The sequence below is a fragment of the Carassius gibelio genome, chromosome A2, assembly GCF_023724105.1.
Source record: "Carassius gibelio isolate Cgi1373 ecotype wild population from Czech Republic chromosome A2, carGib1.2-hapl.c, whole genome shotgun sequence".
Taxonomy (NCBI): Eukaryota; Metazoa; Chordata; class Actinopteri; order Cypriniformes; family Cyprinidae; genus Carassius; species Carassius gibelio.
This window is the reverse complement of record NC_068372.1, coordinates 29,164,428-29,187,607: the sequence shown is the minus strand read 5'-3', so window position 1 is coordinate 29,187,607 and position 23,180 is coordinate 29,164,428. Positions and strand designations below refer to the sequence as shown.

Genomic DNA, 23,180 nt, shown 5'->3' with positions numbered 1-23,180 from the left:
TGGAATTTACAAGTGAACATTAATGTTACTTTGCATAAATGCTCAAAGCAAAATTTTCAATTGAAATGTTTCAAAATCGAGACTTTTTAGACACATGCATATAAAACTGAATTAATTATTATTTATTTATTTGTGTGTGTCCAGCAGATGGCAGAGTGGAAGGATTAAACTTCAATTAAATTAATTATTAAATAAAATTAATCTACATCAAAAGTATCCTAAAAAGCTAATTTAGTTTGATCTTTATCTGTTTGAGTGTATGAATATTGCATTTTTTTGGAGCTATAATTTATATGCATATATTATCTATATGAAAATATTAATATATAATAATACGAATTCTTATTTAAGCGAATAAAAAAAAATCTTTATAATTCGTGTCATTTAAATTATAATTGTATTACTTATAAATAATAATAATAATATATTGGATAGTTAATAGTGATTGACCCACCAAACTTTCAGTTAGCAGTCCAAATTTCTAACAACAATGATGCATGTGCTTTTGTTGAGCCGTTATGAAACCTTTAATAATTTGGCAGGTCCTTTTATTCAAAACGACTTACAAATTGAGAAAAAAATCCTTCCAGTTTATCATAAGGAGAATAATCTGTGCGCGCCTCTTCCTGCTGAGATCAGAGTTCATCGGGCAGCGATACGTAAATCTGCGACTGTGATTGGCTGAAACCCACCGGCGCTGGGAAAAGTAACGGGTATCATGTGACCTCATTTGTTCGCTTCTTCCTGTTTTAACAGAGTTCTGAACAATAATCGATGCTTTATAATAACACTAGACATAAAATACATAGCGAAGAGTTAAAAAAAGATTTATTGTGTAGATCCGTAATTTCCGACTGATCCGAGCCAGTAAGCCACGCCCCCTTTGAGACACATATTTTATGCTAATTGCCGTTCTACTCACTTCTTCCATTTCTATGAATCACCGCTCATGTTTCTATTCAGAGTAAGAGAAGCTAAGACCAGAGATCCGCATGAGAGAACGTCAAAAACCAAAGGAACGTGTTGAGAACGCTTCAAAGTGACACAGTAAGTACGCTTATTTTATTTGCCAAATGCATGTAAAGATGTGACGTATGCCAGATCTGTGACGTGATAATCACAATGTTTTTGCGTCATGTTTGCTATAATATAGAATCACCAGCTCTGTACTATTCATTATAAGAGTCTTTGGGGCGTTTATGCTAAGCTTTTCTTTGTTTTTATGTGTATTTCATGTGAGGAAAGAACGTTCAACACTGCTGAAAAATTTGTCAATGTTCTGCATTCCAAATCTGTATTTAATTTGCTTGAATGTGACGTAACTGGATTATAAGTTTCCTTAAAAAAAAAAAAAAAAAAGTGATTTATGCTATCCATAAAAGTTCTGAAAGTACTGTATTTAATATATATATATATATATATATATATATATATATATATATATATAAATGTGTGTATATATAATATATATATAATATTTTAAATCATATTTTTCTATTTTGCATAGAAATATATTTTCTCATTCATTGTGTATACTTAACCAAACATTTAGTAATTTTATTATATAATAATAAATAGTAATATATATATATATATATATATATATATATATATATATATATATAATTTTGTTTTTGTAATTATTTATTTATTAAATACATTTTATTCATTAAATCCAAATCTATATTTAATTTGCCTGAATGTTATTTTTTTTTTAGACATATATTTCTATATATTACATGGAACATGATTCTCAACTCCTTGTTCAAGCTCTTGTTCTGTCCAGGCTGTACTATTGCAATGCTCTCTCTGCAGGTCTTCCAGCCAATTCTATCAAACCTTTACAATTAATTCAGACAAATTTACAAATCTAATTTTAATGAGCTTAAAAGAATACATGTCACACCTCTGTTTATCAATTTGCACTGGCTTCCAGTAGCTGCTCACATAAAATTCAAGGCATTGATGTTTGCCTACAAAACTACCACTGGCTCTGCACCCATTTACCTAAATTCGTTACTTCAGACTTATGTGCCTCTAGAAGCTTGCGTTCTGCAAGTGAACGTCGCTTGATTGTGCCATCCCAAAGAAGCACAAAGTCACTTTTACGGACTATTAAATTAAATGTTCCCTCCTGGTGGAATGACCCACCTTACCAACTCAATCCGAGCAGCTGAGTCCTTAGCCATCTTCAAGAATCGGCTTAAAACACATCTCTTCCATCTTTATTTGACCCTCTAATTTTAACACTCACTATTCTAATTCTATTCTTAAAAAAAAAAAAATCTAACTACCTTTCTAATATTTTTGTATTCTATTTTCTTTTCATTTATTATACAATTATATATATATATATAAAAACCTCTAACCTTAGTTTAAGCTAACTAAAACTTGTTATAGCACTTGTATATCATTGCTCTTTTGTTGTATTTTGATTGCTTCCCTTGTCCTCATTTGTAAGTTGCTCTGCTAAATGAATAAATGACATCATCTGATCTGTTAACACTTGGTCTGTGTTGAAGGCAGGTGTGTGGAGTTTGGGTCAGGATGCGGTTCCTCTGTCCCGTCCTGATCTCTCTGTTATTCCTTCTGTCTGGATTGACCGTCATCAGCGGTTGTAACAAAGCTCTGTGTGCCAGTGACGTCAGCAAATGTCTTCTGCAGGTAAGACAGACACTTATTTATCACAGCAGATCAGTTCCCAATGATTCCTCTTTTGGGAATTGAAGTTTCCATCTTTATCTACATTTTAATATCCATTCATGCTGAATTCCACTAGTCTGGGCTCTCATGGAAAATATCAGGGCGTTGAGAAGTCATGGAAAATGTCTGTAGTGAATATAATTTGTTCTGAAATATTTCATCAGATATAAATTGTGTGTTTTGAGAGTATAAAATCTGTATATCATGCTTATTCATAAAAGCAGGTATGTTATAAGCATGAATGGCTGTTAAAGGAATGTAAATGCACAGGTCAGAAGGTGTAGGAGCTCCAGCAGAGGGTTCTGGACTCAGTAAACGTTACAACACTCAAAGAAACTCTAATTATCATTAACAAAGAGTCATTGGTTTAGCTTTAGGAATTTTTTAACAAAAGTTGGACATGTGGAATACTGAAAAATGTTTGAAAACATTCCCAGAATGAAATGTCAGAGTGAAACAGGAGAACAATGCATTTACATTTCTGTTTCTTATCATAATGTTTTGAACGTCATAGTATTGTGATAAAGTTCCAGTCAGAAGCTTTTTCTTCCTGGCACCTGTGTGTGTGTGTGTGTGTGTGTGTGAATGTGTTTGTGAGAGAGTGAGTGTTTGTGAGAGAGCGAGAGAGAGTGTATTTGTGTGTGTGTGTGTGAGTGTGTTTATGAGAGAGTGGGTGTGTATGTGTTTGTGAGAGAGAGAGAGAGAGAGAGAGAGAGAGAGTGTGTGTGTGTGTGTGTGTGTGTGTGTGTGTGTGTGTGTGTGTGTGTGTGTGTGTGTGTGTGTGAGTGAATGTGTTTGTGAGAGAGTGGGTGTGAATGTGTTTGTGAGAGAGAGAGAGAGTGTGTGTGTGTGTGTGTGTGTGTGTGTGTGTGTGTGTGTGTGTGTGTGTGTGTGTGTGTGTGTGTGAGTGAGTGTGTGTGAGTGTGTGTGTGTGTACTTGTTTTTCTATTCTGGTGGGGACTTAAACCTGAATACACACAGACTCATGGGGACTCGTGTCACGGTGGGGACCTAAATTGAGGTCCCCACGGGTAAACAAGCTAATAAATTACACAGAATGAAGTTCTTGAAAATCTAAAAATGCAGAAAGTTTCCTGTGAGGGTTAGGTTTAGGGGTAGGGTTGGTGAAGGGCGATAGAAAATACGGTCTGTACAGTATAAAACCATTACACCTATGGAGAGTCCCCACAAGGATAGCTGACCAGACATGTGTGTGTGTGTGTGTGTGTGTGTTTTTCTGGGTGTGAGTGTGTTTGTGAGAGAGTGAGTGTGTGTGTGAGAGAGAGTGTGTGTGTTTGTCTGGGTTTGAGTGTGTGTGAGTGTGTTTGTGAGAGAGTGAGTGTGTGTGTGTGTGTGTGTGTGTGTGTGTGTGTGTGTGTGTGTGTGTGTGTGTGTGTGTTTTTCTGGGTGTGAGTGTGTTTGTGAGAGAGTGAGTGTGTGTGTGAGAGAGAGTGTGTGTGTTTGTCTGGGTTTGAGTGTGTGTGAGTGTGTTTGTGAGAGAGTGAGTGTGTGTGTGTGTGTGTGTGTGTGTGTGTGTGTGTGTGTGTGTGTGTGTGTGTGTGTGTGTGTGTTTCTGGGTGTGAGTGTGTGTGAGTGTGTTTGTGTGAGAGAGAGAGTGTGTGTGTTCCGGTGTGCATGTGTCTGAATGATGATTTGTAGTTGTACATCTAGATGTCTGCCCTAACAAGAGATGCTGATGGAGGTAGAGGTGTGGGTCAGATGGTAACAGACTAATATTCCAGCATGAGTCATAGAAAAACCACGGTGCAGGACTGTCATGATGGTGTGTTTGGGAAAGTCCTACATCCACCCTTAATTATTTATTTTATTTTATTTCTGCTTTCATAATCATTTGTATTCTTTCTTTGTTTCTTTCTTTTTTTCTTCTCTCGCTGTCTGTCTCTCTCTCTCTGTCTCTCTCTGTCTCTCTCTCTCTCTCTCTCTCTCTCTCTGACGTGCAGGGGCGGATCTAGAAAAATTTTGATGGGGAGGCGAGAAGGGGGCAGGAATTTTTGAGGGGTGGCAACATATGGCAGACGTATATACTATACTGAATTTAGTCACAGTTATCACAGTTTGATGATAAAAATTCAATAATTATGTGCACACTACAAAAGGACACAGGCTATCATTTACAAACTCAATCTCATGCAATCAATGTCTTGCATTTGAAACAGTTCATATAAGAAATAAGTGACCATACCCCATAAGCACCCCCACACTCACTAATGCATACAGTATGCATCGACATGTCATTAAGAGCATTATAAAAGGTTCAGTGTTATCAATATGTCAATTTATTATAAGAAACACAAGATTTTAACAGCCAGTGACATTTACAGATGGGGAGACTCAACTGATTTTCTACTGTTTAGTGTTAATCATCATCTAACTCAACCAGTCAAGAGCTACATTTAGCCTTAGATGTAATATGAATATGGTCCCTGAAGGTTAGGTTTTATTAGCTGACAATAATAATAAATAAATAAACATTATACAAATACAAATGTACTTTTAGAAATTGTTTTTGAAAAATGTGGTGTTATTGTTTTGGCAAGTTTAAATTAAAACTTCTATGAAAACTTGTGTGATATTCCTTTAAAATAATGTTTTAGTATATCTTTTTTAAAGTATATTTTAATAAGCAATTTCTTAAATCATTTCTTTGAGTTAGACCAAACTTTTATTTTGGTGGGTTGTAGACAGAGTTTCTGTGTTTTTTAATTAACTATTATTATTAGCTAATAGACCTACTTGAAGTATAGCATACTCTACTGTGCAATAGTACTATATTTCTGTTTGAGTTTCTTCAAGTTATATCGAAATTTTTATTTTAACAGGTTGTCATTAAGACATTGCCGTTTCTGTTAGTCTGTGTATACGATACGAATGAATGACGATAGTTTTATCAAATGAAATGGTGAAATCCTCTCAGAACGCACTGATGTGCACATGTGTAGCATTCATCATGCATCAATATAGTGAAGAGCTGAAAACACCACGCGTGCTTCAGTGTGTGTGTGTGTGTGAACTTTAATCAAATAAAAAACTAAATGAATAAATTGTATTATTTACAAATCACAATTGTAGCTCTCGACATTTACCTGTGGCTATAACTTTATTATGACTCTAATTTATTTTATAGTCTCAAGCATTCAGAAATCATGCAAAAGGAAACTAAGCAGTTTTACTATGATAAAACCATGGTTTATTTTTGTAAGGGTTGTGATATGCACGTTTTTTTTGTTGAAGAAATTATAAAGCCTGTGTCATCTATTGCAAAAAGGTGTCCAAAAATGAAAGATTAAGTGAATATTTAAATTAAATGTTTGGTCAGTAGACTAAACAAGGATTTGATTGTAACAGCAGCAATCACATGGCATTTGTAATAACATGTACATAAATAGTTTATTTTGTATTTGCCTACATTATGTATTTTAACAGTGTTATTATTAACCAATCATCATTGGCTCATAATTTTTTTATATAATGCATTTTAAGTCATTTTAAAGGCTATTGATTGCTTAGGTCTGTTTTTATAGCAACAACAACAAAAAAAAAATATATATATACAACAAATATTACAGTATATTAATACTTTTTAAATTATTATTTGAAGTAACAAAACCATGGTTAATTTGCAGTTACCATGGCTACAAGAACAATGATTTGTGGTGTTATTGTTAAAATCATGGGTAATTTTCGTAAAAAAAAAACTTTCACAGGAATATATTAATATATTGAAAATGTATAAGGTGTGCATTGTAGCTGACACCTAAATGAACACATTACAATTGTTTTATGACTGCAAGTCTTTCTCCTCAAATGCTATTGAGCTTCAAATTTTTTGGGCGTTTGAGCCCATGTGAAAGAGTGGCATAATTTACATATGATTTACAGATAATTTTAATAAATAACAAACATTTAATACAATTGTACATTATAGCTGTCACCTAGATGAACAATTACCGTTGTTTTTATGACTATAAGTCATTATCTTCAAATGCTACTGACATTAGAAAAGTGTATACCGATATCGCATGTAACTGTAACGTCCAATGTCAAGCCAACTTTATGTCTGTTTTTTTTTTATTATTTTTTTTTACTTTTAGTTTTCTTTTCTCTTCGCTGGATTGCTGATGTACTCTACCCGGTCATAGATGTTCATCCATCAATTATGAACATTCAGCCGCAAACATGAGGTGCGAGCGGTCACGAGCGCGGATGGGAGAATGGAGGAAGATTTTTTTTTTTTTTTTGAGCATCTGGGATGGTGCCCTACTCTGCGTGTAGGGAGCGATGGTACTGAACACCTTTAATATTTCAGACACTAGTCCATATCGAGATTTGATTAAATGCTCTATTTTTGATTTATTCATTAAAAAATGGCCTACCGTGACGTTCTGCTTTGGCAAGTTCCATTTCCGCGATTCAATCCCTGTCGCTTTTCAAACACAAACGGGGTGAATTTATATGGAAGCATATGGGTAGCATTATTCAATTTGGGATGTAATATGCAAAATGACAATGCAATATGTAAAATGGCAATGCATTTCTGTATTTACATTTACATTTTCCAATACATTTGTGCAACGTTTGGTGCAAAATGAAAATGAAAATTAAATTACATAATTTTCATTTGCCATTTACTACACCAGTTTTAATATGTAAAATGAATATTAATTTTAACGCTTTATAAGTTGCAAAATTAAAATGAAAATGTATTACAGAAATGATTAGATATGTTTAACATGTTAAAGCAAAAACTGTGGCAAAATGATCATTTAAATGCTATTTTTTTTAATTGTATTAACACTCACAGTCAAGACAATCACGATTGCATTTTCATTCGGTGTCCCGCAATGAATGTAGCAAAACTCAATGTGCACATTGAAAATGCATTCCGAGCCGATCACGTGTCCCCGCCCTCGCGCCACGTCAATCATTGTGTGAACAAGGCGGGGCTTACAGAAGGTCAGAGACTCAAGTCTCAAGAAGAGGATTCAATCAATTGAGACAACATAGACAAGACAGTTGGTCCGTGTATGTTTTGATCATTTCGGTTTATGGCTTCAATATTTCATTCGGACTTGTGGGCGGAGCTGAAACGCTGCTTTCATCTGATTGGTCGAATCGGAGCGGTTTTCATCTGACAGCCTTCAGCTCGGTCTTGTCATTCTTTCAGACAGAATAAGAGTCAGTGCGAGTGAAGCACTGAAATGTCTGAAACTACGCTCACTGTTAATTAGCATAATATTTGAATCAGATGTAGCTGGGCACATAATTCGTGCTGCTGAGACCTGCAAATTATTTCTAGGTTGTAGTATTGTATGAATATTGTCCCACTGATAAATACAGTGCAAATAGTTCTGTCCCTTTGGATAACAGTGAAGTGGAAATTAAAATCAATAATAGACTGAACAGTTCCATGTCTGTAACATTTACCACTCTCATCTTTTAAGTCATAAGGCACAAGGTATGTGTGTGTGTGTGTGTGTGTGTGACATTAATAAATAATTGTAAAAATGAATATAGTTACATTTCTAAATAAAAATAGTAAAATTAGCTCTATGCTGCTCAGTGCTCCAGTAGCCTACCCCAGAGCGCCCTCTCGCGGCTGTAGACGGTAATGTTTTCTCTTGGTCCTGAATAAATGTGACATATAGTCCAGTGCGACTTATATATGTTTTTTTCCTCGTCATGACGTATTTTTGGAATGATGCAACTTATACCGAAAAATACAGTTAACATTATTATTATTATTTATTATGAGAGTAATTGACACAGACTAGAACTTTAATGTTTCACCCAATTCAGCTCATATCTTTAGACTCGTCCGACTCGTGTTGCTTGTATAACTGGCCAGACTTACCTTCCCAAAAAATCCTATTTAATTTTATTTCATAAATTTAACTATATTTCCACTTTACTGTTATCCAAAGGGACAGAACTATTTGCACTGTTTTTATCAGTGGGACAATATTCATACAATACTACAACCTAGAAATAATTTGCAGGTCTCAGCAGCACGAATTATGTGCCCAGCTACATCTGATTCAAATATTATGCTAATTAACAGTGAGTGTAGTTTCAGACATTTCAGCTGAAGGCTGTCAGATGAAAACCGCTCCGATTCGACCAATCAGATGAAAGCAGCGTTTCAGCTCCGCCCACAAGTCCGAATGAAATATTGAAGCCATAAACCGAAATGATCAAAACATACACGGACCAACTGTCTTGTCTATGTTGTCTCATTTGATTGAATCCTCTTCTTGAGACTTGAGTCTCTGACCTTCTGTAAGCCCCGCCTTGTTCACACAATGATTGACGTGGCGCGAGGGCGGGGACACGTGATCGGCTCGGAATGCATTTTCAATGTGCACATTGAGTTTTGCTACATTCATTGGGGGACACCGAATGAAAATGCAATCGTAAGTGTCTTGACTGTGAGTGTTAATGCAATTAAGAAAAATAGCATTTAAATGATCATTTTGCCACAGTTTTTGCTTTAACATGTTAAACATATCTAATCATTTCTGTAATACATTTTCATTTTAATTTTGCAACTTATAAAGCGTTAAAATTAATATTCATTTTACATATTAAAACTGGTGTAGTAAATGGCAAATTAAAATTATGTAATTTAATTTTCATTTTCATTTTGCACCAAACGTTGCACAAATGTATTGGAAAATGTAAATGTAAATACAGAAATGCATTGCCATTTTACATATTGCATTGTCATTTTGCATATTACATCCCAAATTGAATAATGCTACCCATATGCTTCCATAAATTTATGAATGAAAGTGTGAAAGTTCTTACACAAAACGAAGTTTTTAGGTATCCTGACGCTTTTTAAAAGTACATTTATATCTGAATATGTCAGAGTTCGGAGCGGGTTCGCGAATCATTTGAGTCAGTTCGGGAGCTCAGAATGGGATCACGAATCATTTGAGTCAGTTTGGGGATCGCAAATCATTTGAATCAGTTCGGGAGTTCGGAGCGGGTTGGCGAATCATTTGAGTCAGTTTAGGGATCGCGAATCATTTGAATCAGTTATGGGGATCGCGAATCATTTGAGTCAGTTTGGGAGTTCGGGGCGGGATCGCGAATAATTTGAGTCAGTTCGGCAGTTCGGTTGCAGGTTCGCGAATCATTTGAGTCAGTTTAGGGATCGCGAATCATTTGAATCAGTTCGGGAGTTCGTAGCGGGATCGCGAATCATTTGAGTCAGTTATGGGGATCGCGAATCATTTGAGTCAGTTTGGGAGTTCGGAGCGGGATAGCGAATCATTTGAGTCAGTTCGAGATTTAGGAGCGGGTTCGCGAATCATTTGAGTCAGTTTGGGGATCGCAAATCATTTGAATAAGTTCGGGAGTTCGGAGCGGCTTCGCGGATCATTTGAATCAATTCGAGAGTTCGGAGCGGCTTCGCGGATCATTTGAATCAATTCGGGAGTTCGGAGCGGGATCACGAATCATTTGAATCAGTTCGAGAGTTTGTAGCAAGTTCGCGAATCATTTGAGTCAGTTCGGGAGTTCAAAGCGGGTTCGCGAATCATTTGAGTCAGTTTGGGGATCGCAAATCATTTGAATCAGTTCGGGAGTTCGGAGCGGGATCACGAATCACGAAAGATTCGCGCTCGTAAATTTTCAAATTGGCCATAACCTTTAATTCGTTGCTGCCAACTGGGGTGGCAGCAGGGGTGGCAAGGCTTTCTTTTCTTATGCCACCCCGGTAGATCCGCCCCTGCGTGACGTGTGATTGGATCTGTGCGTGTCTCTGCTGGTTGTGTTTACTCTGGTCTGTGTGTCCCGGTGAGGCTGGCAGAGGAAGAGAGACGGAGACAGACAGTCTCGGGATGTGAGACATCTTTCTGGGGAATAAACAAAGAGGTTGATGACGTTAGACGAGAAACAGCCTGGCACACGCACAGATGAGAGATAAACGAGAACAGACGAGACAAACCTGCTCAAAACAAAAAAACAGATTCTTCTTCTCTGGGTCTTGTGTGCTTGCTAAGGTTTTCAGAGGGGTTGCTGGTTTGTTGTGAGGGCGTTTTGAATATTATTACTTTTATTAAATATTATAGTATTATACAAATAATAATAAAATAACAATGAAATTTGCAATAATTTGGAGCCCCATAAAAACAGTTTTGTTTTTCCCAAATTTTGTGTTTTTGTTTTATTTTTCTACATCAAAAATTTCTAATAATACAAAAAATTTTTACACTTGAATTAAACAATTTAATTTCTTAAAAATGTAAACAGATGAAAATATAACTGATTAATTTTGAACAAAACTTTTTTTAAAATAAGGTGCTTAAATTGTCTGATGTTAAAATAATAGTAAAAATTACAATAAATCAATGCAATGTTATAATAATCTGTATTTTTGTTCTAATTATTATTATTTTGAGAAGCACAATTAACTGTAAAATAGCAGTGTGTGTGTTTGTTTCATGTGCCCGATCATCAAGATGTAGGCTTAATATCGAATATTACTCAAAATGTTATTATTGATATGATGGATACATTTTTTCGACACAATATCGATTCTTCATCCACCCAGAGTTGCTGGGACATTGCCAGGATGCCCTGCATGGTTACTGGTGTGTTGCTATAGTTAGGTGGTTGTTATGTAAGTTGCTTATGTTTGAAATCTGATAAATGTGAATGCGTGTGTGTGTGTGTGTGTGTGTGTGTGTGTGTGTGTGTGTGTGTGTGTGTGTGTGGTTACTGTGAGCGGTGGGCTGTCAGTCGTGTGTCTCGAGGTGGGGAAGCCCAGGTTGTTTTAGTCACTCATGAATGCTTTGTGGGGCAAGGCAGCACACGTCCCGTCCGCTCAGAGCACTTTCACACTCGTGCAGCACACACACACACACACACACTTTCTCCTGCTCTCTGTTGTTCTGCTGCCTGAACAGCCCTGTGCTCCAGCAAATAACACTTATATAGAAACGTGTGTATTTGGGTGTTTTTGTTCCTGGAGAGCAGCGAGAGGAGAGAGGAGGACTGAATGTCAGCCGTTTCAGTTTAATGTGCTTTATTGTCATGACAAACACTGTACATTATTATTACTGAGGCATTAAATGAGCTCAACATAAGTCAGCATGAAGCATGTTACTTCTGTTATGTGTCATATTTCAGAGTAAAACTGGAAAAAAAATTAATTGCTTTAAAAATTATATATATAATTCTAGATAATATTTTCCAGCCAAACAGGAAAATAGATTCAAAGATTTTGAGGATACATTAAAGGAATCTATTTATTTACTTACTTGCAATTAAATTAAGTGTGAGAATGTATATAGCTGGATCATCATTAAACATTATCTTCTGTAATGTGTCATATTTGTAAAGTAAATCTGTGAAAAAAAAAATATATATTTACATAAAAAGATAAAATTATTATTAAAAGCAGAACCGGAAACTTGATTTAGAGGTTGAGCGTTAAGAAGAAAGATTATTTTAACAAATGCTTTGAATAATAATTTGTGTAATAACAATAGCATTCACTGATAAATCATTCATAAAAGAACAGGAAAAACATAATAGTATTACAATTATAATAATTGTAATAATATAAAAAAATATTTTGTAAAAACAAAATGTGTGTGTTTGTATATATATATGTTTGTGTGTATATATATATATATATATATATATATATATATAGGGCTTTTTTTTAAATAAAATAAAATTTTAAAATATTATTCTAATATAAAAAATGTTAGAATACATTTTTTTTTTCATTCTCATGAGTTCAATTGTGTATATTTAACCAAGAATGTAGTGATATTATTTATTAAGTGACTGAAAATGTAATAAATTAATTGTGAGAACTGAGGGGTAACAATTAATTTTTTTTATGCTTTATCAGAGATTATAGTCTCAGTCAGTCTTCATGTGACGTCTGTTTTTCGGGATGAAAGCGTGGACTGTTTGCAGGTACAGAAGGAGTTTGTGAGGCTGTGTTTGGACAGGTTGTGCTTCAGCGTCTTGAAGTGAAGTAAACTGAGCTTTTATGGCTTTTATGTAGTTTGGCTCGATGATTCTTTTAAGGAATGCATGGAAATGGCACACACAATTCCCCAAACTAAAGAGCACTGAGCAGGGACCGGGAATTGTCTGGGCTTGTTTCTTCCGGAAGTATCTGGCCCACGTGTGTTTTCAGGTATTGGCTTTTCTGTGTTTCTGTTGTAACTCTCTCTCACACACACACACACACACACACACACACACAAACACACACATCTGGAAAATGACCTCTTCCTCGCAACTGCTGGCAAAACACGAACACAGAGAGCCGAATGTGTGTGTCTGTGTTCTGCTGTTTTCTCTGTAATTATAACTCTAAATGTGTCCCAGGTTTGGCTCAGTCTTTTTCCCCTCTCTGCTGGGGCTTTGGACAGTTTTTATTTTTATTTTTTTTTCTGCTTGGAACAGTTTGCAGCTCTGTTTCTTTTCAGTCTGGTGCTATTTCTCATGTTTAAATGCTCTTTGTCTCCTTGGGTGGTTTTCTTTTAACTCTTACAGCTGAAAGATCTCGATGTTTCCTTCAAGACTCTTGGCTGTCTGTGGCACACGTGTTTGTGTTTTCGTAATGTATATTTTGTGTGTGTGTGTACAGGGTCTGTGTCAGTGCCGGCCGTCGGAGGGAAACTGTTCGTGTTGTAAGGAGTGTATGCTGTGTTTGAGCTCTCTGTGGGAGGAGTGCTGCGACTGTGTCGGTGAGATTGAAATCAATACATAATCAATACTCATTCAGCACTTTAAATAAAAAATAATCAATAAATCTCACAGCTGGTCCATGAACAATATTTATTTTATTTTATTTTATTTTATTTTATTTTATTTTATTTTATTTTATTTATATATATATATATATTGTGACGAGTCAGCTGCCTCCTCCCTGATTGTCACCGGCACCCCGTCCTAAATCGCCGCCCTTCACCAGGCTCCCGACTGGAGTGGGTGTGTGAGAGGAGGGGCGCTGGACGAGTCAGGGCTGGCGGCGTGTGATGGGGCACACCTGATGTGAATGGAGCCCCATCCCCGCCGCTGTTTAAAAGCCCAACGCGCCTCTCCTCGGGAGACCGGTCTCTTCCCCGTGCATGCACGCTGGTGTCCTCGTGGGTCCAGGAAGGGTGCGTTGAGGGACTCCCGCGCCACAAGAGACGTGAGCAGCCGGACCCGCGATCCGGAGGAGAACCGCACCCGTTTACACGGCCGACGGGCCAGGATGCCGGGCCGTCCATCCCCTACCAGCGCCGCGGCCGACGAGAGAGATGCGGCCGCTAGAGGAAGCCGCCGCCCCTCGCGCCCCGGACCAAGGAGGGGAGCGCGTGCGGCCGCCGGACTCCGCCCCTTACCTGGACCCTTCCTCCATGAACACTGCCCGACCCACACGAACCCCGCAGCACAACGAGGACACCAGATTCCCTGTTATTTTGGACACTTTCCCCTTTTGGCCACTTTTATTCCCTGTGTTTTATGATTTCTGTTAATAAAAGCCTCTCCGAGGCCTGACGCCACGCCCACTGTGTCTGTCTTGTGCTCCATACCGTGACACTGGTGGAGAATGCGGGCAAGGCGGAGCCTAGACAGCGCAGTTGGGAAACGTCTGGTGACGTCACTCCCTCTCGCTTGCAAACGTTCGTGAGAACCCAGACTGGGACGGAGGAAAACTGGGGACAGCCTCCCAGCCACACAAGGGGTAAGTGACTTTTCCATTGTCATTTTACCCTTTGGTTGGTTGAGGCTGTCACTAAAACCCGGTTTCTCTGTCCCTGTTCTGGTGCGCTGCGAGAGGGAGGACCGCCCGGAGAGGAATCCCCGCCCACTCCGACCGTTTGGAGTCTGGTTGAGGATGGTAGCACTCCCGTGTGGGTGGCGCTCTGGGGACGGGGATGTCGCTTGGGAGGGGGAATGTGACGAGTCAGCTGCCTCCTCCCTGATTGTCACCGGCACCCCGTCCTAAATCGCCGCCCTTCACCAGGCTCCCGACTGGAGTGGGTGTGTGAGAGGAGGGGCGCTGGACGAGTCAGGGCTGGCGGCGTGTGATGGGGCACACCTGATGTGAATGGAGCCTCATCCCCGCCGCTGTTTAAAAGCCCAACGCGCCTCTCCTCGGGAGACCGGTCTCTTCCCCGTGCATGCACGCTGGTGTCCTCGTGGGTCCAGGAAGGGTGCGTTGAGGGACTCCCGCGCCACAAGAGACGTGAGCAGCCGGACCCGCGATCCGGAGGAGAACCGCACCCGTTTACACGGCCGACGGGCCAGGATGCCGGGCCGTCCATCCCCTACCAGCGCCGCGGCCGACGAGAGAGATGCGGCCGCTAGAGGAAGCCGCCGCCCCTCGCGCCCCGGACCAAGGAGGGGAGCGCGTGCGGCCGCCGGACTCCGCCCCTTACCTGGACCCTTCCTCCATGAACACTGCCCGACCCACACGAACCCCGCAGCACAACGAGGACACCAGATTCCCTGTTATTTTGGACACTTTCCCCTTTTGGCCACTTTTATTCCCTGTGTTTTATGATTTCTGTTAATAAAAGCCTCTCCGAGGCCTGACGCCACGCCCACTGTGTCTGTCTTGTGCTCCTCCCGTGACAATATATATATATATATATATATATATATATATATATATATATATATATATATATATTTTTTTTTTTTAATCGATCAAAATTTTTATAAAAAGTATACATTTATACATAAAATACATTATGTGGAGGTATTTTGTTTTAAATAAATCCAAATTAAATGATAAAATAAAAAGAAATATTTTTAGTTCATAGTCTTGGCTCAACTTCTATTTAATGCTACTAACCAGGTCTTATAATAATCACTTTTTTATTTTTTAAATCAATCAAAATTAAACTATATAAAAAATGCATTATGGAGTTTTTTTTCTTATAAATACATGTTCCATAAAAATACATTATGTGCTTATTTTATATTATATATTTCTAATTTTAATAAATCAAACAATTAGTTCTTAGTCTTGGCTCAGCTCCTGTTTAATGCTATTAACAAGTTCTTATTATAATCACTTTTAATTATTATTTTTTTTAAATCAAAATGAAATTCTAAATAATATTTATAGATTATATTTAAAAATATGCATTATAAATGAATTTCCTATAAATACATACACTCTACATATTCTGTACATTATGTGTTTATTTTATTGTATTATCTGTTTATTTATTTTGTAAATACGTATAAATGTAAATTATAAAAAATACTCCCATAGTGTGTAAAAATATTTTAATAAACAAATATATTTGACATATCTGATGTATGGAAAATGACTGAAATTAAATAAAGGAAAAGAAAAATTATAAAAAGTTTTCAAATAAAATAATAATATAAAATAATAAAATTAAATTAATGACACAAAATAAAATAAAGTGATTATTATAAGAATAAAGTGATTATTAGGAATAGTTTGTAGAAGACAGGAGGGCTGCTGAACACTCTTCTGACAGCAGTATAAAGTGTGAAGTGCATCATACAAAAATGTGAAAAATATGATGCAAAAAGATGCATTATACCTAAATCAATAAACACAATGCATAATGCATCCATTTCTCACAACAAGGACATAAAAGCATCAGATTCAAGAGCTTGTTCTGTTCCAAACACTCGTTCATTGGCTGAGAGGGAAAGGAGGGATGTGTGTTGTTCCTGAAGGCCGAACCTGCCGTGGTTTTGTTAATCAGAAGCAGCTGTGCTGTTAGTCGCTCCGCACTCAGATAATCTGAAACACAAGATCTCTGCAGCGTTCGGCTCTTTATTAAACCCTTCATTCCTGATCTGATTACCATCTTTAACAGCTGTTTATCTCTCAGAGTGGAGCTGCTGCACACAGTCGTCTTTTCAAGACTTTAAATGTGTCACAATATTTACTAAAAAATTCAAGCTCACACACGCAAAAAAAATGCAGGCAGAAAATATTTTATTTTATTTTATTTTTGTCTTGACTCAAATCTTAATAATCCTAATAATCAGTTATCATAATAATCACTTTCATTGTATTTTATTGTATTTTATTTGATTAAATCAAGTTAAATTATAAAATACCTCCTTAACAAACAATTACTCAACCGCCTTTATTCAATGGAGGAAAAAACAAAACGTTTTTTTCAAAAGAAATTCAAATTTTTATTTTAAAATAAAGGTTGGAATAGCATGGAGTTAAGTAAACGATGACAAAGTTGTTTAATTTTTGTTTAACCTTTTCCTTTAATAGTGGTTGACCAATATGAATTTTTCAATATTTTTTTTTTTTTTTCAAATACATTTAATATTTAGATTTAAACATGATGATTAAAATAAATAATGAATAGGTATTATTCATAAAATAAAATATAAATACAATGTAAATGTTTACATTTAAATATGAAAAATTTATGAAATTATGCCACAATAGTTTTTTAACATAAATAAATAAATGGGAAGAAAAATGCATTATTCATTGCTAGGGCTATTAGTATGAACTGTATATAGCAAGCATGCAGACTTCAGTTTTGATTATATTTGCTGGTAAAGTTCGTTTTGTGGCTTTCCGTCATGATGTCTGTAAGTTCGTTCTTTTTTCCATCCCACAGGAATGTGTAACCCCAGGAATTACAACGACAGTCCTGCCACCTCTAAGAGCACCGTAGAGGAGCTGTACCAACCAATCCCATCGCTCTTTCGCGCTCTGACCGAAGGCGAAGCCCCCATTAACATGATGGTGGTGTCTTTCCCCGTAGCAGATGAACTTTCCCACCACGAGAACCTGGTGTCTTTCCTGGAGATGCTCGATGGCCAGAGCCACAACATCTCACTGCCCAGCAGCAGCAGCAGCGTCCATGATGGTGTGTACCGGGGGGAAAAGATATTAAAACATGATTTTATCTTGTCCCAGAATACCAAAGATGTTTAGACATGATTCAACTTTTTAAAAGAATAGCTTAGCCAGAAATGTACGTTTTGTTAAACAATGAATATGCTATTTTCCACACAATGAAAGCGGATGGTGTTTAATGCTCTAAAGCTCCAAAGTGCAACTTAAAAATGACATGAAATCTGTAGAGCTCGCGAACTTTGATTTTGTAATTTTGTATGGAAAATCGTTATTCAACTCTAATAACCTTAAATATAACCTAAAAATGTTAAATAATTCTAAAATAAAATAAAATACCTTGTGATGAATAAACTGACCATCAACTGCATAAATAAACTACTTTTTTTTGTGAAAAACGTTATTCAGTCCACTTTCGTTGTATGAAAAAAGAAACTTGAATAATTTGGCTCAAGATCTCTCTTTTTTTTGTTTCTGTAAAGTCAGAAAATGGTTAGGAATGTGTGATTGAGTAAATGATGACAATTAATTTGACAGAATTCTTTTAATAGTGGTGACTAATTAAAATTCTCAGTGGACAGTTTTTTCTATATGTTAAAATATTATTATATTATATTATATTATATTATATTATATTATATTATATTATATTATATTATATTATATTATATTATTATAAAAATGATTATATGATTAAATATTATTAATTAAATCATATGAAAAAACATTTACATTTAAATGTAGAAATTGATATTGCATTAAAATATTTACTATATATACTAAAATATATATATGTAAACAGCAAATATTTTAAATCAGTAAGAATAAATGGGTATATATAGTATAGAATAAAAACTCACATACAGTAATGCTTAAAATGACTGTAAACTGCATGAATAAAGGTATATATATTCTCAGCATTCACAAAAAAAAATGTAAATGCAAAAAGAAAATAATTGTATTTTTATTTTGTTGACTTGAATTTATAGTCTTAGCTAAAATCTTAATAATTAAGTCTAATTGTAATCACTTTGAAAATAATGAAAATAAATTCTAGAGTAAAAACTCATGTAATGCCTAAAAAAATGCAAATCTGCATAAATAAACAAACATTTTGTGTAAGACACAAATCGTTATTCAACATACTTTCATTCTGTGGAAAAAGAAGCTTGAATATTTTGTCTAAGGGTGTACTCAAACTAGGTGTTCTGAACCGTTTTGTCCCCCAAAGCCCGGTTCGTTTTGACTAGTGTGACCGCTCAGTGCCGCACTCGGGGGCAGTTCGTTTAGCCGGCTCTGGCCCAGTTGGAAGTGGACAGTGCCTGTTTTGAGTACACCCTAAGATAGTGTACGATATATAAACATGTAAGCCTTGTCTCTTCTCTCCTTTCCTCCTCGTCTCTTCTCTTCTCTCCTCCTCGTCTCCTCTCCTCTCCTCTCCTCTATTCTTCTGTCCTTGTCTCTCCTCTCCTCTCCTCTCCTCTCCTCTCCTCTATTCTTCTGTCCTTGTCTCTCCTCCTCTCCTCATCTCTCCTCTCCTCTCCTCTCCTCTATTCTTCTGTCCTTGTCTCCTCTCCTCTATTCTTCTGTCCTTGTCTCCTCTCCTCTCCTCTCCTCTCCTCTATTCTTCTGTCCTTGTCTCTCCTCTCCTCTCCTCTATTCTTCTGTCCTTCTCTCTCCTCCTCTCCTCATCTCTCCTCTCCTCTCCTCTCCTCTCCTCTCCTCTATTCTTCTGTCCTTGTCTCCTCTCCTCTATTCTTCTGTCCTTGTCTCCTCTCCTCTATTCTTCTGTCCTTGTCTCCTCTCCTCTATTCTTCTGTCCTTGTCTCTCCTCTCCTCTCCTCTCCTCTCCTCTCCTCTCCTCTCCTCTCCTCTCCTCTCCTCTCCTCTCCTCTATTCTTCTGTCCTTGTCTCCTCTCCTCTCCTCTCCTCTCCTCTATTCTTCTGTCCTTGTCTCCTCTCCTCTCCTCTCCTCTATTCTTCTGTCCTTGTCTCCTCTCCTCTCCTCTCCTCTATTCTTCTGTCCTTGTCTCCTCTCCTCTCCTCTCCTCTCCTCTCCTCTCCTCTCCTCTCCTCTCCTCTATTCTTCTGTCCTTGTCTCCTCTCCTCTCCTCTCCTCTCCTCTATTCTTCTGTCCTTGTCTCCTCTCCTCTCCTCTCCTCTATTCTATTCTTCTGTCCTTGTCTCCTCTCCTCTCCTCTCCTCTCCTCTATTCTTCTGTCCTTGTCTCCTCTCCTCTCCTCTCCTCTATTCTATTCTTCTGTCCTTGTCTCCTCTCCTCTCCTCTCCTCTCCTCTCCTCTCCTCTCCTCTCCTCTCCTCTATTCTTCTGTCCTTGTCTCCTCTCCTCTCCTCTCCTCTCCTCTCCTCTCCTCTCCTCTCCTCTCCTCTCCTCTCCTCTATTCTTCTGTCCTTGTCTCCTCTCCTCTCCTCTCCTCTCCTCTCCTCTATTCTTCTGTCCTTGTCTCCTCTCCTCTCCTCTCCTCTCCTCTATTCTTCTGTCCTTGTCTCCTCTCCTCTCCTCTCCTCTCCTCTATTCTTCTGTCCTTGTCTCCTCTCCTCTCCTCTCCTCTATTCTTCTGTCCTTGTCTCTCATCCTCTCCTCTCCTCTCCTCTCCTCTATTCTTCTGTCCTTGTCTCTCCTCCTCTCCTCTCATCTCCTCTATTCTTCTGTCCTTGTCTCCTCTCCTCTCCTCTCCTCTATTCTTCTGTCCTTGTCTCTCCTCCTCTCCTCATCTCTCCTCTCCTCTCCTCTCCTCTCCTCTCCTCTCCTCTCCTCTATTCTTCTGTCCTTGTCTCTCCTCTCCTCTCCTCTCCTCCTCTCTCCTCTCCTCTCCTCTCCTCTATTCTTCTGTCCTTGTCTCTCCTCCTCTCCTCATCTCTCCTCTCCTCTCCTCTCCTCTATTCTTCTGTCCTTGTCTCTCCTCTCCTCTCCTCTCCTCTATTCTTCTGTCCTTGTCTCTCCTCCTCTCCTCATCTCTCCTCTCCTCTCCTCCTCTCCTCTCCTCTATTCTTCTGTCCTTGTCTCTCCTCCTCTCCTCATCTCTCCTCCTCTCCTCTCCTCTCCTCTATTCTTCTGTCCTTGTCTCTCCTCCTCTCCTCATCTCTCCTCATCTCTCCTCCTCTCCTCTCCTCTCCTCTATTCTTCTGTCCTTGTCTCTCCTCCTCTCCTCTCCTCTCCTCGTCTCTTCTTCTCTCCTCCCCTCGTCTCTCCTCTTTTCTTCTCTTCTCTCCTCCACTCTGGTTGACACATGCTCTTCTGTGATGTGTTGCTCCGGCTCTGCTCTCATTCCTCAGATGCCTTGTGTACGGTGGTCTACTTTGATGACTGCGTGTCCATCCGTCAGTGTAAGCAGTACTGTGAGTCGATGGGCGGATCAAAGTACCGCTGGTTTCATAACGCCTGTTGTGAGTGCATCGGCCCTGAATGTCTGGACTATGGCAGTAAAGCCGTCAAATGCATGAACTGCCTCATCTGAGAGCTCAATACTGACTCTACACACTTCATCTGGCCATTTCTCTTCTTGTTTACAGATCTTGTTTCTTATTCTTGTCTTTTGGAAAATAAGGTCAAGGGTTTTTAATGTAAGTTATCAATATTGTTTGTGAAGTATTAAATCAGCAAGTAGAGGTTGATTCTCATTCAAGTCATATTCCATCTGTATATAGTTTCCATTTCATATTTCTGGTTTGATTATTAAAAACTAAAGTAAATGTTTTTCAAATTCATTCAGAGCGGTTTAAGGCTGTAATTCCTGATCTGGTATTTTTGGTGATTTACAATGTTGTACAGTATTTGATTTGATGATTTGAAATGAAAAAAGAGATTTAATCTGTATTTGTATACATTCATTTTAATTCAAAGAAGTGTTTCATTTAAATGGTTTTTGTTTTTTTGTTTTTGTCTTTTACTACAAATGACAACATGGATGCTATTTTAACAATCAAAGTTTAGGTTGAAGATATATCTGAATATAAAAGGGAAAATTCTCTTAAAGTTATGAACAAAGTTTTTCCAGTAATGCTAATAGAATGTTCATATAAAGTCACCTGGTCTTTAGTAATGTTCTGAAAAAATTGATTTATACATTGTTTCACAAAACTTTTTTTGTTCTTAAATGTTTTGGACATTTGTGTAATGTTTTTAAATCCTAATACTTGTTTCGGAATGTTCAGGGAACATTCGAATGTAACATTCCCCTTAATGTTTGCAAAATGACAAAATGGAATGTTGTATAACAAAGAGGCAAAATAATTGTTTTTTTTACATTTAAAAAAACTTGACATTTAGAACATTAAGAGAACATTCAGAAGACATTTTCATAAAATATTGGGAAACATTCTTGGAACACATTTTGTTAACTGAGAAACTTGTAAGGTTTTCACTATTTAAAAAAAAAACATTTTGCAGTTTTGCATTTCACTTTTAAAAATATTTGTTAATGTTCTTCAGACACTATTTAAAATATTTACCGTTTAAAAATAGACATGACAAATACATTTTTAAAACTACATTTCATGAAGTCTCTCAATATGTCACCTACCCATTAACTAGTTCATTTCCTGTTCATATGAACAGTTATTCTGTTGTTCTGGTGTGAACCCCCTTACCGCAGCTCTTGTCTCTGCCAAACTCTCAATGTAAGTTGGAATAAATGCAACATGACAGTCAGGTGTAGTCAGCATCAGTCAGACCTCAGTCAGAGTCAGACAGCTGACAGGTGTGTGTGTGTGTGTTTGCATGCTTCTAGTGACCTCAAAGACTTTCTTTGTCTGACTTTCAGACACACTTTTACTATTCTTGCTTTAAAACTTTTGAGAGGTTCAGTAAAGTGCTGCAAAATGCAAGTTGAGCTTAAATTGCTGCATACATTTCAGTTATTTTTATAAATGAAAATTATTTACATTATTTTAGTATTTTTTACTATATATATATTATAGTCTATAGTCTATTGTAGTTTCACTAATATTTTGATTTTGTTTTTATATATATTTTTCATTTTTGTTAAAGTTTTAGTAATTTTGTTGTTTTAATTTTGTTTTTAAACACACACACACACACACACACACATATATATATATCACTTGTATAAATTTTAATATCAGTTTAAGTCATTTTAATATATCGTTTAGTGTATTTATTGTTTTAGTTTTAGTTAACTATAGTAACCCTGAACTGAATGAAATTATTATTGTTAATTTTCATACATAATTTTTAATTTAAAAATTAAACTAAAAACTAATTGAGGCTTATGTACTTCATTGACTTAGAGATCTTTGAAATATATATTTTTTTCTCTAAAGGAGATCTCGAACAGGTTTAAGTTTTCGTGTTATCTTTTATACTTGATGACCTGAACAGAGTTGTGTTTCTGTTGTGTTTCTGCCATCTGCAGGATGGTAATGACATTACACGCATTTCTAATATTCACAACAAAATATATCTTTATTAGTTATTAAATGATTGCTGTATATGAAAACAGTTCGTTGCTGGAAAACTCATTCATGATGAATGTCTTTAAATGGTTCGATGGATCTGGTTATTAGAGTTTACATTCGTCGAATCCCTCTTTCTCCATGAGGTGTCACTTTCAGCGTATTTATTTTCTGTTGTG

The 23,180-nt window shown here is 37.1% G+C and overlaps 1 protein-coding gene across 2 annotated transcripts; it reads left to right on the top strand.

Annotated features, from left to right (window-relative positions):
- Window positions 1–541: 541 nt before the first annotated feature.
- Window positions 542–22,237, top strand: LOC127937853 (twisted gastrulation protein homolog 1-A-like). Of its 2 annotated transcripts, XM_052534310.1 has the most exons (5): window positions 542–1,047; window positions 2,523–2,664; window positions 13,343–13,442; window positions 17,328–17,579; window positions 20,863–22,237. In XM_052534310.1, exons 2-5 carry the CDS (start codon window positions 2,548–2,550, stop codon window positions 21,042–21,044), a joined length of 651 nt encoding a protein of 216 aa, XP_052390270.1. In that variant the 5' UTR covers window positions 542–1,047; window positions 2,523–2,547; the 3' UTR covers window positions 21,045–22,237. The 2 variants fall into 2 exon arrangements, with proteins under 2 accessions (XP_052390270.1, XP_052390269.1); XM_052534309.1 differs by lacking the exons at window positions 542–1,047; window positions 2,523–2,664 and adding an exon at window positions 12,948–13,024.
- Window positions 22,238–23,180: the final 943 nt, after the last annotated feature.

What these genes read in the sequence shown, in the direction of transcription:
- LOC127937853 (XM_052534310.1), top strand. Translation starts at nt 2,548, where the DNA reads ATGCGGTTCCTCTGTCCCGTCCTGATCTCTCTGTTATTCCTTCTGTCT. An exon ending in TCAGCAAATGTCTTCTGCAG is followed by an intron (nt 2,665 to 13,342) that starts GTAAGACAGACA and finishes GTGTGTGTACAG; the next exon opens with GGTCTGTGTCAGTGCCGGCC. An exon ending in CAGCAGCAGCGTCCATGATG is followed by an intron (nt 17,580 to 20,862) that starts GTGTGTACCGGG and finishes CTCATTCCTCAG; the next exon opens with ATGCCTTGTGTACGGTGGTC.